The sequence below is a fragment of the Physeter macrocephalus genome, chromosome 2 (assembly GCF_002837175.3).
Source record: "Physeter macrocephalus isolate SW-GA chromosome 2, ASM283717v5, whole genome shotgun sequence".
Taxonomy (NCBI): Eukaryota; Metazoa; Chordata; class Mammalia; order Artiodactyla; family Physeteridae; genus Physeter; species Physeter macrocephalus.
This window is the reverse complement of record NC_041215.1, coordinates 94,329,947-94,345,411: the sequence shown is the minus strand read 5'-3', so window position 1 is coordinate 94,345,411 and position 15,465 is coordinate 94,329,947. Positions and strand designations below refer to the sequence as shown.

The 15,465-nt window shown below is 36.4% G+C and overlaps 1 protein-coding gene across 10 annotated transcripts in view; it reads right to left on the bottom strand.

Moving 5' to 3' along the window:
• Positions 1-15,465, bottom strand: part of PMS1 (PMS1 homolog 1, mismatch repair system component) — a 96,510-nt gene that overhangs the window by 70,952 nt on the left and 10,093 nt on the right. For all 10 annotated transcript variants that reach the window (XR_003677141.2, XM_007116568.2, XM_028480042.1 and 7 more), the window contains exon 5: positions 6,773-6,875. Coding sequence is in view for 9 of the 10 variants with exons in the window: in XM_007116568.2 (XP_007116630.1) it covers positions 6,773-6,875 (103 nt within the window). In the remaining variant the exon portion in view is untranslated. The remainder of the gene's footprint in view (positions 1-6,772; positions 6,876-15,465) is intronic.

Genomic DNA, 15,465 nt, shown 5'->3' with positions numbered 1-15,465 from the left:
TGTACCAAAAAAAAAAAAAAAAAAAAAAAAAAAATATATATATATATATATATATATATATATATATATATGGGAGGATGCATACAGGTTATATGCAACTACTACACCATTTTATACAAAGGACTTGAGCATCTGAGAATTTTGGTAATCACAGGGGGCCCTGGAACCAATCAGATACTGGGGGATGACTGTACTAACAATTTAAAGTGGTTTTTTTTGGGGGCCTCCCTCCATTTTTATGTAGGGTATTTTCTTGGCCTAAATGTACATGTCACTTCCACCAAAGAACAAAAATCCTAGGAACACCACAGTATTCCTCACTAGTAACACCGTGGTGCTGGTATTCTCTGCCTTAGGGAAGTAAAAAAGCCACTGTTAAGTTCTGAGGTAAAGTTGACAGAGGAATGCACGCAGAACAAGTACGCACTCTGCCTCCATTGCTAAACAGAGGTCACGCTCACAGAAGAATTCACATCACACCCTATTCTGAAACCTCTTATGCCTTCTGCTCATCTCAAGCTAAGTTCTCCCTAGATATTTCCTCTACTCCAACAGCTTCAACTGCCATTCATATGCCAATGATTCTTTTTTTTAACATCTTTATTGGAGTATACTTGCTTTACAATGGTGTGTTAGTTTCTGCTTTACAACAAAATGAATCAGTTATACATATACATATGTTCCCATATCTCTGATTCTTTTCAACAAAACTGTAAGAAACACCATACTGTTATGAAACTCTAGAAAAGATAAAACAAGCCAATTAAAGTATGCTACAATGCCTTAACAACAGTCCCATGCAACACAGAACTACTCACACCAGACTTTCATGCTTTGAAATTACTTTTAACTAGCCCCATGGATAAGGCAATTTCCTCTGGTGTCTTCAATTTCAATGCTTGGCATGTGACAGCAATCCTTCTGCATTTAACGCAGCTTTTTTCACTTGTGGCTATTTTCCCTTTTTAGGTCTCATAAAGCATTTGTTGCTTCAGAAAGAAAATACAAAATTGTTGTTTATTCCTGAAGTCAACACACAAATTACGAACAATGCACAAAACTGCTTGTCCAAAAAGGATCTGAGGAAGCCATTAATTATAAGCCACAACTTGTTTTCAGAGATGTCAAAACGTGCATCTTATAATTAAGATATATATGAGACCTATAACACTCAAGTTATATACAGATGCTTGTTCAAAATTATTACCTGGATATCCCAAAGATACCTCAAATCACCACACGCAGACCTGAACTCACAATCTTTCTTCTTGAGTCTGATATTACATCTATCCTCCCTTTCTCACATAACAGTGACATCCAACAGTTTCTAATAACGGGTACTCTAGATTTCCTCTACCTCTTACTACCAATATTGCTTAAGTCACCTAGCCCTATCCATTCTATCCCCAAAATATCTCTCAAATTTATGTCAAGTCCCTTCCTTCTCCTCAAACCTTAGTTCAGGATAACATCTCTTATAGTAAGACATAAATTATGCTAGGAGTTATGTTATAATGTCTTACTGGTTAATTTTGTAAATAGCATCCATCCTCTACCTAAAAAGTTTCACTGGTTGCAAGAAAGCGTACAAACTCCTTAGCATGATAAAACAGGCCCGTCATAACCTAATATCCAAGCTACCATTTTCTTACCTAATCTCCTGCATCTACTACCTCCAAACATTCTCACAGAACTTTGCTATGTCATTCTTAGTATACCAGTTTATCTACTTGACTGGCTTTTTAGCTGTACTTCTTTGTATTATTTTTAGTGGTACATTTTTTAGTTCTAGAATTTTCATTAGGTTCTTTTTTAGAATTCCATTTCTCTGCTGATATTCTCCACCTTCTTACCAATTGACCATCTTTTCCTCTAAATTCTTTAACAGTAGTCTTAAAAGTTCTTGTCCCTAATTCAAACATCTGCAAGTTTGCTTATATCAACTATTTTTTCTCTTGACTATGAACCCCACTTTCCTTTCTTCATGTCTCTCAATACTTTTATTTTCATCAGACATAATATATAAAAGAACAGTAGATATTGAAATAGATATTTCCCCCCAGTGAAGGTACTTCATCTTCTCATCAAACAGCTAGAGTGAAGAACAGATCTCTTCAATACATAATTAGAGGAGTTCATCTGGGTTGGAGCTGAGTTGCCCCTTTATTTAGTTCCAGTTCACTTCTGGTTTCAAATGTCTTGAGGATGGAATCAGGTCTATGCCTCTAGCAAGGCTTTGGGACCTAAGTACTGTAAGACTTTAAGATATTTCTCTCTCTAGCTCAGTCCCAACTTTCTTCACCACTGCTTACTCAGCAAAAGTCCTGATGAGATTTGGCTTCTTGGGTGAACTAGCTGTGTTTGAGGATCCTATCCTCCAACCTGTCATGTCAGCTCACATGTGGCTAATAAAGTTCAGCTGGTTTCTCCTAGGGCCATAAAAGATCCCTTGTCTATAGTAGGCTTGCTCCTTTGCATGCCTATGCCTCCAGGCTTAGTTAATGCTCTCAGGGATAGCCTGAGTAGCCACCAATCTCTTTGTGCCTAGGTGCACCTAGGAAGGGTCATCTTCCTCCTGAACTTGGTTCATTTAATTTCTTTGTGACACAGTTCTCCAATGAGTTTTTAAATTATGTGTTTTTCCCCCTCATTGTTACACAGAGAGCAATGGTCTCCTGAAATCTTCTAGAGCCATCATTCTTCTCTTATTGAAAGGTTATGCTCCCACCCCTCCTTACTACCATCTTCAAACTCAAATGTTATCTTTTCTGAAAAATTCGCTCACCTTCCTCTAGGCAGCTTGTGGCTTCTTTTTACTGTCACTGCCTGTTTACTCATCTGTGTTCTCCACTAGTCTGTGAATTCCTTTCACTCACCTGTGTTCTCCACTAGGCTGTGCAAATATAATGAGATATACTGTAGCTGTGGACAGATGGTGGGAAGGAAGGTAGGCAGAAATCAGTAGGGCAAAATATATGTTTATGAAAGGAAAAGATGTATGTTGGCTTTTAAATATATGTCTGCATCAAAGACCACACTGTACCTAATCCATACATTAATTGATAAATTATTGCTTCAACAGCTAAAACTATTTTCTCTGAACAAACTGAGAATTACCAGTAAGCCAAGAATTATATATATGTTCAAATAAAACTTAATGATGGAAAACTTTGCTGATTCCAAATGAAATGTATATCCTTAAAAAAAGTACCAAGTAATACTGGCCAATAGGGAGGAGGCCATAGTATACGATCATATTTTACAAGAGAACTGCTCAGCTCTCTAACTTTAGCACATTCTATAAACACCAGAATTAAACTGCAGTCTGTACTATGCTCTGTTATATTTTTACATGACCCTATGTTATGCCATTTATAAAGGCAGCTATTTATATTCCTAATGTAAAGAGGTATGATTGCTTGACTATATCAAAGTTTTCTTAAACTATTTAATGAATAAAGTTCCATTCTCAACATGAAAAAAAACATCCTTCAACACCTGCACAATCACACATAGCAGGGATTTACAAAGAACATGATGCATTACTCTAATAACAGAGTAGGGAAAGGATATACCCTGATCACAGTACTTTAAATATATTACTTTTGATATCTGAGAAATTCCTAAGGCAGAAGTACTAGGAGGTGTTAAAAGAATTTGTCCAGGGGCTTCCCTGGTGGCGCAGTGGTTGAGAGTCCGCCTGCCGATGCAGGGGATACGGGTTCGTGCCCCGGTCTGGGAAGATCCCACATGCCGCGGAGCGGCTGGGCCCGTGAGCCATGGCAGCTGAGCCTGCGCGTCCGGAGCCTGTGCTCCGCAACAGGAGAGGCCACAACAGTGAGAGGCCCGCGTACCGCAAAAAAAAAAAGAATTTAAAAGCTAGAAGTTTATTTTTACATTTCTTGTTAATTTTAAAAACATCTTAGAACTGAACAGAAGGGTAATTTTAAATGACATTCTATTAAACACATAAATCATTTTAAATGATTAAATTAATCCATAAAACAAATACCTACATCTGGAAAAACCAGAACTGGAATCTCTAGTAAAACTATTCTTAAACATTTTAAAACATGTTTTAAAGGGGTAATGAATTTTCCAATGCCTAAGGAAGATTTTGTTGTAAGTTGTCCCTGCACCTACAGTTAGGCTATCTACAGGTGTCATCATCCTATCAGATGATATGAGGAGTAACTGCTAAGCAAGTATATTCACACCACAGCAGAAATTAATCTACAAGAACCCTAAATGCACAGGTATTAATTAGGATGGTTGTACTGTAGTTTTATCTTACACAGAATACATTTAAATGACGGGTGATGAAATGTGAGTCTGTGATTCAATCACTCAAAAACTATCAGCACTAAGGCAATATAAATGTAAAAGACCTTTGAAAGTGCTTGTGGATTTTTATATGTCTACATAGAACAATAAGAAACTAAGAGTTTGACTTTTTGTTGTTTTCCTAGGCAACCAGCTGCAATTGGGGAAAAAAAGTGAGTTATGAAAGGCAGTGACTGGTTTCGCAAATGTTGACCTTCTAAGTGGGTAGTGCACGATCCCGTGTCCCCTGCATCGGCAGGCGGATTCTCAACCACTGCGCCACCAGGGAAGCCCTAAGTGGGTAGTTTCTTAAGATAAAAGGAATATGCTAAAGAAAATAAGGTTCATTTACTGACTGTAGAAATTTCTTAATATGCTTATGTGGTCTCACTAAAGTAGAGAAGACTCACGTCAGCAAGAAAAAAAAAATCAATAAGCGAATGGGCAAAGATCAGAAGGATTCCATATTTAAGGATTGTTATTTCATAGTTCCCATGGAGATGAATACAGAAAAGCATGAGAAGTATGAGTGATGCAGAGCCACTGGCCATCCAGATTAGACTGGCTACTACCAAGATAAAAATAAATACAATTAAGTTTTATAAGGTGACTAGATTCCTTCAAAGTACTCCATAGGCTAGCCACTCAAATATCTCCTAATGGTTTCTTAATCTGAACTCCCAAGAACTGGGGTCAGAGCATTTCTGAATAGGGACAATATTAAAAAATGCCTTCTCCTTGTCTTTATCTTCAGTATATAGAAAAGAAAAAGAATCACAATCTACTACTTTTAATTAAAACATGTACAATATATCAAATTAAATCACTTTTAGACTTGAGCTCATTTTATTAACTGAATAAATGAGAAAAAAGTATGTTTTTTTAAGAGTTCCTATTAACTCTTTATGTAGATGCAAAAATAATTCTTAATGGGCAAAGGAAATCAGTAACTAATTTGAGGCAAGAGGGAGGGGATATGGGGATATAAGTATATGTACAGCTGATTCACTTTGTTATACAGCAGAAACTAACAAAACAATGTAAAGCAATTATACTCCAATAAAGATGTTTAAATATATATATATAGTGCTTTCATAATTTACAATGAGGAACCCAAAAATTTAAAATGAACTTACAACAAAATTGGAAGGACAAATAACAAAAACAAACCCCCAACAACAACAGAAGTCCCTTTTCAGATCTAATAATTCTTTTGCACATGACTCTAAACAGGGCATATCTTTAATATTCTCTCAAATTTATAGATCCCATTACCAGAAATTAGTAGCATGAAAAAGATTAAAGGAAATATGTGAAACTCAAGCCTGAAGAGATTTTTTTTCTTTAGAAGTAAATAAGTAGTAGAGGAACTTAAAAATATAAGATGTCAATTAAAACATACTAAAATTACACAAGTGTATAAAACACTAGAGAACTAAATTACAGGACCTCCCTGGCAGTCCCGTGGTTAAGACTCTGCACTTCCAATGCAGGGGGCATAGGTTCAATCCACGGTTGGGGAACTAAGATCCCACAGGCCGTGTGGTGTTGCGTGGCCAAAAAAATTAATAAGTAAATAAAAATTTTTTAAAAGTTAAAAAAATGTAAAAAAAAGAACTAAATTACAAATAGAATATTATATTTATATACGATATAATTTATAATATATTTATTTGCTTCAAATAATACAGAAAGGAAGGAAGTGGCTGAGAGTATTAGATGAAACTTTAGCAATGAGTTGATAACTACTACTGAAACTGAGTGATGAGTACACCATTCCAGGGGTGATGGGTACTCCATTCCAGGGGTCCTCAACTCCCAGGCTGTGGACCGCTACCAGTCCACGGCCTATGAGGAACCAGGCCGCACAGCAGGAAATGAGTGGCGGGCGAGCGAAGTGTCATCTGCCGCTCCCCATCGCTCGCGTTCACCACCACCCCCGTCTGTGAAAAAACTGTCTTCCACAAAACCGGTCCCTGGTGCCAAAAACGTTGGGGACCGCTGCTCTATTCTATCTACTTGTACATATGTTTGAAGTTTTCCACAAACAAGTATATTTTAAATTAATTATTTAATCATAATATCTTGATAGGATGGTTTATTATCATGATTACTAAATCAATAATGTTTTAGGCATTTAAAGAAAATATTATCCTTCATATATAAAGAAGACACTAGTGATCCAGCAATAGTAAAACAACTGCTCTTAAGAGTTTTACAGAATAACCCATATTGTTGCTCAAAGTCTTTCACACAGTTCCTCTTGAGGACAACTCTATGTTTAAAAGATTAGCAGGTAAAGTAAGGCTGAATGTTCACTTGGAAGTTAACCAGCCTTTATCAGAAACAAACCCAAAGCAATACATTTGAATTTAAGGAGTAAAAAATTTTTTTAAAACAAACAATTAAGACAGAAAAGGCAAAGAATGCTACAAAACTTCTCTCTTACCTTGACCAAGATGTGATGGTTTTTGAGAAATTATGTGGCCACTGCCATCTAAAACATACTGGGTGCTAAAATTATCAGCAGCTGTCCTTGTTGTAATTAAAACCTAGAAAAAGAAAAACTCTAATAAAATTATGATTTTAGTTATTGCAGTGGGCTTATTATAAAATTAGATTTAAAATAATAATTACATATTTCCTTGATTGATAGAAGTTTTACTTAATAAGGTCTTACAACCATTTCTCTTGAAATATTCCTTAGAGTTACACTAATAAGCAATAGGCTAGCTTACATTTTCTATGTTGCAAATTACCGATTTTTATTTCAAATATTTTACTTTAATTATAACACACAAATCAGTATACTTGAAATGGCTATTTGTATTGTATGTATTAAATGATTTACATCTGTAAAATCAAATCAATTGTATTAGGGAAGCATGCTTTTTAACAGACAATTCCCATAAATTTGTTGGCAAAGTGAAAAATCCTTTTGTAAAGTGATCATTCTCTCCTTCCTTTATATTCTGATAAAACTGCACTTCTCTTTCAAGTTAATGGTTCAAAAGAATAAAAATAAATAAATTATACATATATGTATATTTATGGGCAGTTTTTTCTTAAACCCAAGCTTTGAATTCATTGTTTTAAATGTAAAATTTTTATTAATTAAAAAAACTAGCATTAAAACATGTAAGAAAGGATTCCATTCAGCATGAAAATATTTCCTAAGATGTTACAGTCATAGAAATATAAATTTTAAGAATGTCTGAACTCTTCTGAGCCATCCTCACCCTCAGCTTTCTATTTACCTACTTTGTGAGATTACTAGAAGAGTACATGCTATAACATTAGTAAAACATTCCATTATCAGAAAATACCATAGGTGGGGAGTGGGAATGCTGGCAAAAAAAAAAAAACAGTGTGGGGCTTTCCTGGTGGCGCAGTGGTTGAGAGTCCGCCTGCCGATGCAGGGGACACGGGTTCGTGCCCCGGTCTGGGAAGATCCCACGTGCCGCGGAGCGGCTGGGCCCGTGAGCCATGACCGCTGAGCCTGCGCGTCCAGAGCCTGTGCTCCGCAACGGGAGAGGCCACAACAGTGAGAGGCCCGAGTACCACAAAAAAAAAAAAAAAAAAAAAAAAGAAAGAAAAAAAAAAAAAAAGCAGGGTGGATTCAGAAAAGGGTAGCCTCCTCACATTTCTAGTGAGTAATGTTGATCCAAAACTGGGAGCAATCTTTCTCAGCCATCCATGAACTCAGCAGAGCTATCTTAAAATAAATCTATATAATTTAGAAAAAAGCCACAAATATACAGCTCCACTGTTGGAATTCATCCAGGTCCAGTTGGGTCTACATTTGATGGTTCTGTCACCAAGTCCTAACCATGCCCTGATTTCTGGTAGGCCAGATGGCTCTGTGGACCATGTGGGTACCATGAAGGAAAAACCAGAGTCACCACAAAAAAAAATTTGGTTTCTCTAGCTTACAGTACTAGTAGAGTCTATTAGGTTCTGTCTAAGGGTGACGTCCATAAAATCCTTATTAGAGGCTCATTGCTGCAGGCTGCTATTTCTGTCAAACTGTTCCCTCAAAGTGTTGTACCTGAAACAAAGTTGTGAGCCTCTGTATACTCTTAAGTGATTATTCTACTACTTCTAAAAATATACTCCATGGTTCAAAAGTTGTATTTTAAAAGTTTTCCTTGGGGCTTCCCTGGTGGCGCAGTGGTTGAGAGTCTGCCTGCCGATGCAGGCGACACGGGTTCGTGCCCCGGTCCGGGAAGATCCCACATGCTGCGGAGTGGCTGGGCTGGTGAGCCATGACCGCTGAGCCTATGCGTCCAGAGCCTGTGCTCTGCAACGGGAGAGGCCACAACAGTGAGAGGCCCGTGTACCACAAAAAAAAAAAAAATTTCCTGATAACCAATCTCAATCTTCCCACCTACATCCCCACTCTATTGTGTTCAACAGTGATTTCCTCTAGCAAAGTTTGTTTAAAACAAAGAAGACAAAAATTGCTAGAGATTTTCTTTCCTGTTTCTAATTTAATTACTCTATGATTGTCCCTTTAAAAACAATTCTACATTTAAGCAACCACTTCTCCAAAATGCCAAGGTCAACTGAATTCTATTTCCATTCTCCAAAGAGCTAGCCACCTGACCTAAGGCTGGTGTCACTGAGCAAAGGCAGCCCTGAAACTCTGAGTTCTAGTACTAACCCTGCCAGTGGCTTGCTAGATGGTCCTGAATAAATGATTACACTATCACTTTAAGAAGACGGTGATGATAAGATGAAGATGCTAATACTTTATAAGGTTACATGGGTTTTTGTGTTAACTACTTAAGAGCATTTTACAGATATTAACGCGTTCATCCTTTAAACACATTAGTGAACAATAAATATACTCCAGCCAAGATGAATAAACTGAAGTGCTAAAAAACAAAATAGGACCTTAGTGGTCATAATGTAACATTTATGTTATGGTAAAAAAAAGAGAACACAATATTGTTTTCCAATGTCAAAATTTAAAAAACTAGAATGTTTAGGGTACTATGAAATTTATTTAGATAGGAAATCCTTTGCAATTCACTTCTAAAGACAGTGAAGGGTAACACACCTAAGCACGTTTCACAAATTCATGAAATACAGTGTGTTCCTCAAAGGAAGGAATTGTATTTCAAGAGTTCATTTCATCATATGACCCTGTGTCCTAGGCAGGAAACCTTTTTTTGGATGAGGCACAGGTTCAGAATGTGTTAGCTGTGAAGCAGCGAACACATTCGAATCTGTAGTAACTCCACCATCAGGAGCATCTCCAATATTACAAATTATTACTGGTGCTTCCTACTAGAGACATTGAGGAATTATGGCAGTGAATGAATCTAGTGGTGTCAAGAAAAGAAATAAATACATTTATTTTAAAGAATTTTAAAATGAGAGGTTTATTTTAAAAGAAGTTTTAGAAGTCCTTAGAGTTTATATTAGTTATCAGTTATTAAAAACTGACTGTCTGGTCCAGTTACTGAGTTTCAAGAAATTATAGTACTATTACAAAGTTAAAATTACATAAAAGCATTTAAACTTTTGATAAGCACAATTTTTCTCAATGTTTTAGAAAGAAAGTAAATTGAGAAGCTTAGGATGTATCCTAGCAATTCATGAGAAAAAAATATCCTCTCTTGACAAAAATTCATTGCAGATAATCATATTAAGGTTTTGTGGGTTTGTTTTGTTTTTGCTGACTTTTGGACAAATACTTTGGCACAAAAACACGAATCTGAAAACTAAGGTAAATGGTCCTCATGATTCAGCTAAAATATGGACTGTGCATGGATCACTGAAATGTCTTTTTCCTTCTCTGTGTGAGTATGTCTGCCTGCCTGTGCATAACTGTATACTATGATTACAGAGCCTTCCTCCACTGAGGGAGACTAGCAACAGGGAGATCTTGGCCCTGGCTTTTCTCCTTTCAGCAGAGTTTTATTATTTGTGAGAAGGCTGCATTTATTTAGGAAGCAGGATACACCAAGTGTTTCAAAAATCCTGTGCCTATTCTAATTAAAGCCCTACCACAATGACTCTAAAGGACACAGGAGGTATCCTACACTGTGGGACAGGAAGCAGGAAACAGCAGAATGAAGCTAGAGGTTTCCCTCTACTACTCTTTTACAGCTATGTGGAACCACAAATAAGGGCACCCCAACTCCCATCTTCGCTATGTGGAACCACAAATAAGGGCACTCCAACTCCCATCTTCAAAACAGAATGACTTAGCTTCTCATTCTGCCCCCTCTTAAGCCATGGAGGTTTAATGTAACATAAAACAAAAACAAATCTATACATCCCTTATCATCTCATCACAAAATGTATAATGAACTTGATAGATCAAAATAACACACAGCACATTATAACCACTTTAAAAAATTTGGATGAATGAATCAATAAACATGAGTTTTATGCAAGAGGATGGCTGGCAACTCTTCTAATTCTTTCCAGGGAAAAACAAGAGAAAAAAAGTGAACTTAAGCTACAGAATAAAGACCATTGGTGAGAATTAGAAGGAATTTAGCTAGGAATGGCAGTTAAATTTTAGAAAGGATTTCCTGAAAATGTTGAGGAGTCTGAATAAACTTTGAAAGTTAAGGTGAAATACTGCTTACCCTCAAGAGAATGAGCAAGCCTGATGACGCCATCACCTTATGTGATACGGACGCATGCTACTTTTCACATTCAAGTCCAGAATAAAAATAACTTTCATCTTCATGGCACATGACCATATTCTAGATACTTTAATACATATTATTTCATTTAACTCTCAAATCATTATCTGCACTTTATAGATTAAAAAAAAAACTGGCTCTCAGAAAAGTCAACCTGTTTTATGCCTTTGGCCAACTCTCTTATTTAAACTCTTGGTAATGATAATTAAGCTTCTGAATCTTCATCCAGACTGTGTTCTAATTTGAAGAAAACAAAACAAATCAAAACTGTTCTGTATTCCTCTGAAAACTGAGATGTAATTTAGCTTCCATTTAAAATCTATTTCAAAAAACTTACGAGTTTCTCATACATTTCCTTGGAGAAAAAAAAGATCATTTTTAACATGATGTATACAAAATATCAGCCTAAAAGGAAATAAAATTTTTTATTGTGTGTTTTATTATGTAACAGGAAGAATATATACAAAGAGTCTTCTTAAAAAATTTTATGAACAGGTCAAAATAGGATTTTCACTATCTCTAGCTCATTCTAGTCAGTATGCTTAGTAATTAGTATCAGGAATTTAACACTAAGACTGACAAATATCCCAAAATTATTGCTCCACAAACAACAATACATTTCAAGAGAAGTTATGCTTGATGATACGATTTTTAAAAAACCATATCAATTTGTTTCAGTCACTGACACCTTCATCACAAATTATGGAAGCAGTAATTCCAGTTTTAAATGCCAATAGATCACTCGTAGATATAAATTGTTTTTTTTTTACTCTTTCGGACTGTTTAAGATTGGAAGTCATTTTATAATTGACAAATTAGGAAAATTGCCCATTCTTTTAAAATGTATAAATAAAAAAACAGAATTAGATGTATTTTAAATTTCTTCAGCCAATTTTCCTGAAAGTCTACTTAGTTTTTTCTTTTTATAACTAAAATTATTAACATCTTTAATCTAACAAAAAATAATTTCAACAGTTCTGGGTGATGGCTGTTTAACAGTGTGACAAACTATATCCCAATTGCATACTATCAATCTACCGAGTCTGAGATGATTTACATCTGTGTGACTTTAAAATTATCTACATCAGTTAGTTTGGCAGATAAAATGACCAAATCACTAATTTTTATTATGTAACTGCAATCTCTATCCAAAGATTTTCAAAATAAGTTGGAGCCTTTAAAAAACATGCAAAAAAATAAAAAAATAAAATAAACATGCAACTTCTATACCTGAAACTTCAATTCTTTCTGAATGGTAAAGAATATTGTTTAGGGCTTCCCTGGTGGCGCAGTGGTTGAGAGCCCCGGTCCGGGAAGATCCCACATGCCACGGAGCGGCTGGGCCCGTGAGCCATGGCCGCTGAGCCTGCGCGTCCGGAGCCTGTGCTCCGCAACGGGAGAGGCCCGTGTACCGCAAAAAAAAAAAAAAAAAAAAAAAAAAAATATTGTTTAAAAAGTGAATTTTTTCCCCCCAAAAGCACTCATTAATTTGCCTTGCTGAATAACAATTTTTAAATGTAACTGACCTTAACAACCAGGTATTACTTTCTGTGTTTCTGAAATACTATTCAGAACACTCCCATATAATTTTCAACTTGACTACCCCTTGATAACCTCTCTATTGAGCACTGTAGGCCTGAGTATATTTATTATTTTAATATGAGGTATTTTTAAACTTATAAATACCTTTATAACCATGCTAGTAAGAAAGCAGCATGACCTACTGTGGAAAACTCATTACTGAGAGGCATGAAATTGTAAATGAATTTTTGGCTTTGCCATGGATACATTATATGTCTCTAAACAGGTCACAATTTTCATATTCCATTTACTTCACTGTGCACAGTTCCTCTGAAGTAAACTACTTAGCACAGAACCCTGCATACAGTAGATACTGTAATATTAGCCAACTGATTATTAGACTGTTTTGAAGTTGGGGTGAGAAAACCTGGCATTTGGCTTCACAAGACCTCGTTTTCCTTATCAGTAATACAAGGAGACTAAACCATAAAAGACTGAGATGGAGACCAGCACTGGGAAGTGCTCCAGAGATGATCACTTGTGGGGGCAGGTCAGAAAGAGAAGTGAGGCTGTGCCACAGTCACAAGGCCTTGGCAGACCCCAGGGGGGCACTCTGGAGCAGAAACAGCATGGCAGAGCTGCTTCTGAATTGGAATAAGGCCTTTACAACCCTGCATCAACTACTCATTGGATGCAGGTTGCCCTGTATGAGGTGGGTAAGGGTCCACTACTAATACAAGAGTCCCCTATATAAGAAACAATCAAACCTAAATCATCAAAAAATCTGTGACAAAATAGTACTTACTGTAAGATTCCATTCAGATCAAGTTCAAGTACAGGTATGACTAATCTATGTTGATAGGGATCAGAATAACCATTACCTTTGAGGTGTACTAAATGGGAGGGGACATGACAGAAAACTTCAAGGATGTTGGTAATGGTCTAAATCTTGATCTGAAGTATACATACATAAATATTCACACACACACACACACACACACACACACACACTTACCTATGTGTGATTTTCCCAAAGACTTACAAGAAAAGAGAGTCCACAAAATACTGGAATATTTTCTAAGATAAACACTTGACATTGCAATATGTAAACTGAACATAATTTTTTTAAAGCTTATAGTTTCCTATTATTGTGATACTTTGACAATTTTTTTATTCCTTTTGTGATTTTGATGAACAAAATTACTTTAAATATTTATACTTAAGGCATTCAAATGCTTCAAAAATAAAAAAAGGCAAAATAATAAACGTGGATATCAAAGTGGGCTTAAGTAATCAAATAAAAAAACAAGATAGAGAGTATCACAGGATAAGGACTTGCAAAACTGCCATCTAAAATCAGAACTACAGTGAAAATTTGGAGAAATCATGGCTGACGTACAATGTATTTTAAAAGACTAAGTATAGTACTGCCACCTAGCAGACAAAGTTGATAATGACCAACTTCAGTTCTGAAAGGTTATTATATACATCTTATAGAAAATACAGAAATGCTGAACAATATATTATTCAACAATACTTGCCAAAATAAAGCTTAACAACTATCTGCCAAATTTGGACAACAGCTAAAAAAGGGAATACTTTTATTCTCAAACAAATTATATGATTTCTAAAATAGCCACTGAGAACTCCAACAGTATTAGCACTGGGAGCTTCAAAGCTTCCTTGATACAAATCCCACCCCATTTTAAAAACAGACTCTTTGTATAAGATTCTAGGGCTATAGGTTCCCATACACAGTCTCTGGGGATAAAAATGGGCAATGGCCAGTTGTACCCTCTAGTTGCTCTTCCCTTAAATCTATTTGGAGACTCAGTGAACTTTAAATAAAGCAAGAGCTGAGAAAGATAGAGAAAGCACACGGTGTGCTAGATTTTGGATAGAGATTTTAAGCAGAATGCACTTAACGAATGACAAGGTCTTTCCTTCTTTAGTGATGTCTGAACATCTGGATTCTAACAAGCAAGGGCCCTTAGTCCTCTGTGCCAGAATAGCAAAACCTCCCACTTTAACCTCCACCTCTTCCCCAACCCACAATTTTTCTTTCTTACATAGGCATCAGCTTACAGAGCCCCGAAGTCAAAGAGTAAGTGAATACCTAGCTGGGACCCTTTCCACAGAAAACAGAAAACCTACACTTTGCCAGCATTCTAAAGGCAGAAGGGCCAAGGGAAAACCAAAATAAGCCTGAAGAATATATCATTGCTGGGGAGACCAGGCTACTAAATAGATAAAGAAATAGCAACAATATCTCATGTCCTTGCCACTTTTCTGGGACAATAAGTATAAAGTCCTATCATTTTACTGCACCTGTGCACGCTCACCCAAACAGAGTCTGCCAGCCTAAGCACAAAAGAAAAGATACACAGCCACTGGCAAACTCTTTAGGTAGCTAAAGAGACCCTCACAATTACCATGTCACTCACTGGCACACAGATACTATCACACTATAAAACAGAGCCTAACACACACAGAATAACAGTACAGCACAAAGAAACTAGTGATCAAACATAAATGAGATACATGGAAATGAAGAGATCAAGGTTCTAGATGGGCTTTGCCACAAACTAGTTATGTAACTTAGGGCAGAGGCAGTGACATATAATTGGTCCTACGCAATGGAGTGGGTCAGGCACTGAACTTAAGGGTTCATAGAAATTGAAAACATCTAGCAGTCAGGAGAGCAAAGTTCTAGCTAGGGTTTAGCTCAAGTCAATGCACATCTCTAGAGCACAGTCTAGTTATCTGCATTGACTAGAGTATTATTTCCAGAGTGCATTCCACAGCACAACAGAATAACAGTGATATGTGTCTCAATAAAAGAGTTTCATAGTCAAGTAAGTGCAGTCAAGTTCTAGCTAGGGTTTAGCTCAAGTCAATGAACATCTCTAGAACACAGTCTAGTTATCTGTACTGACTAGAGTAGTATTTCCAGAGT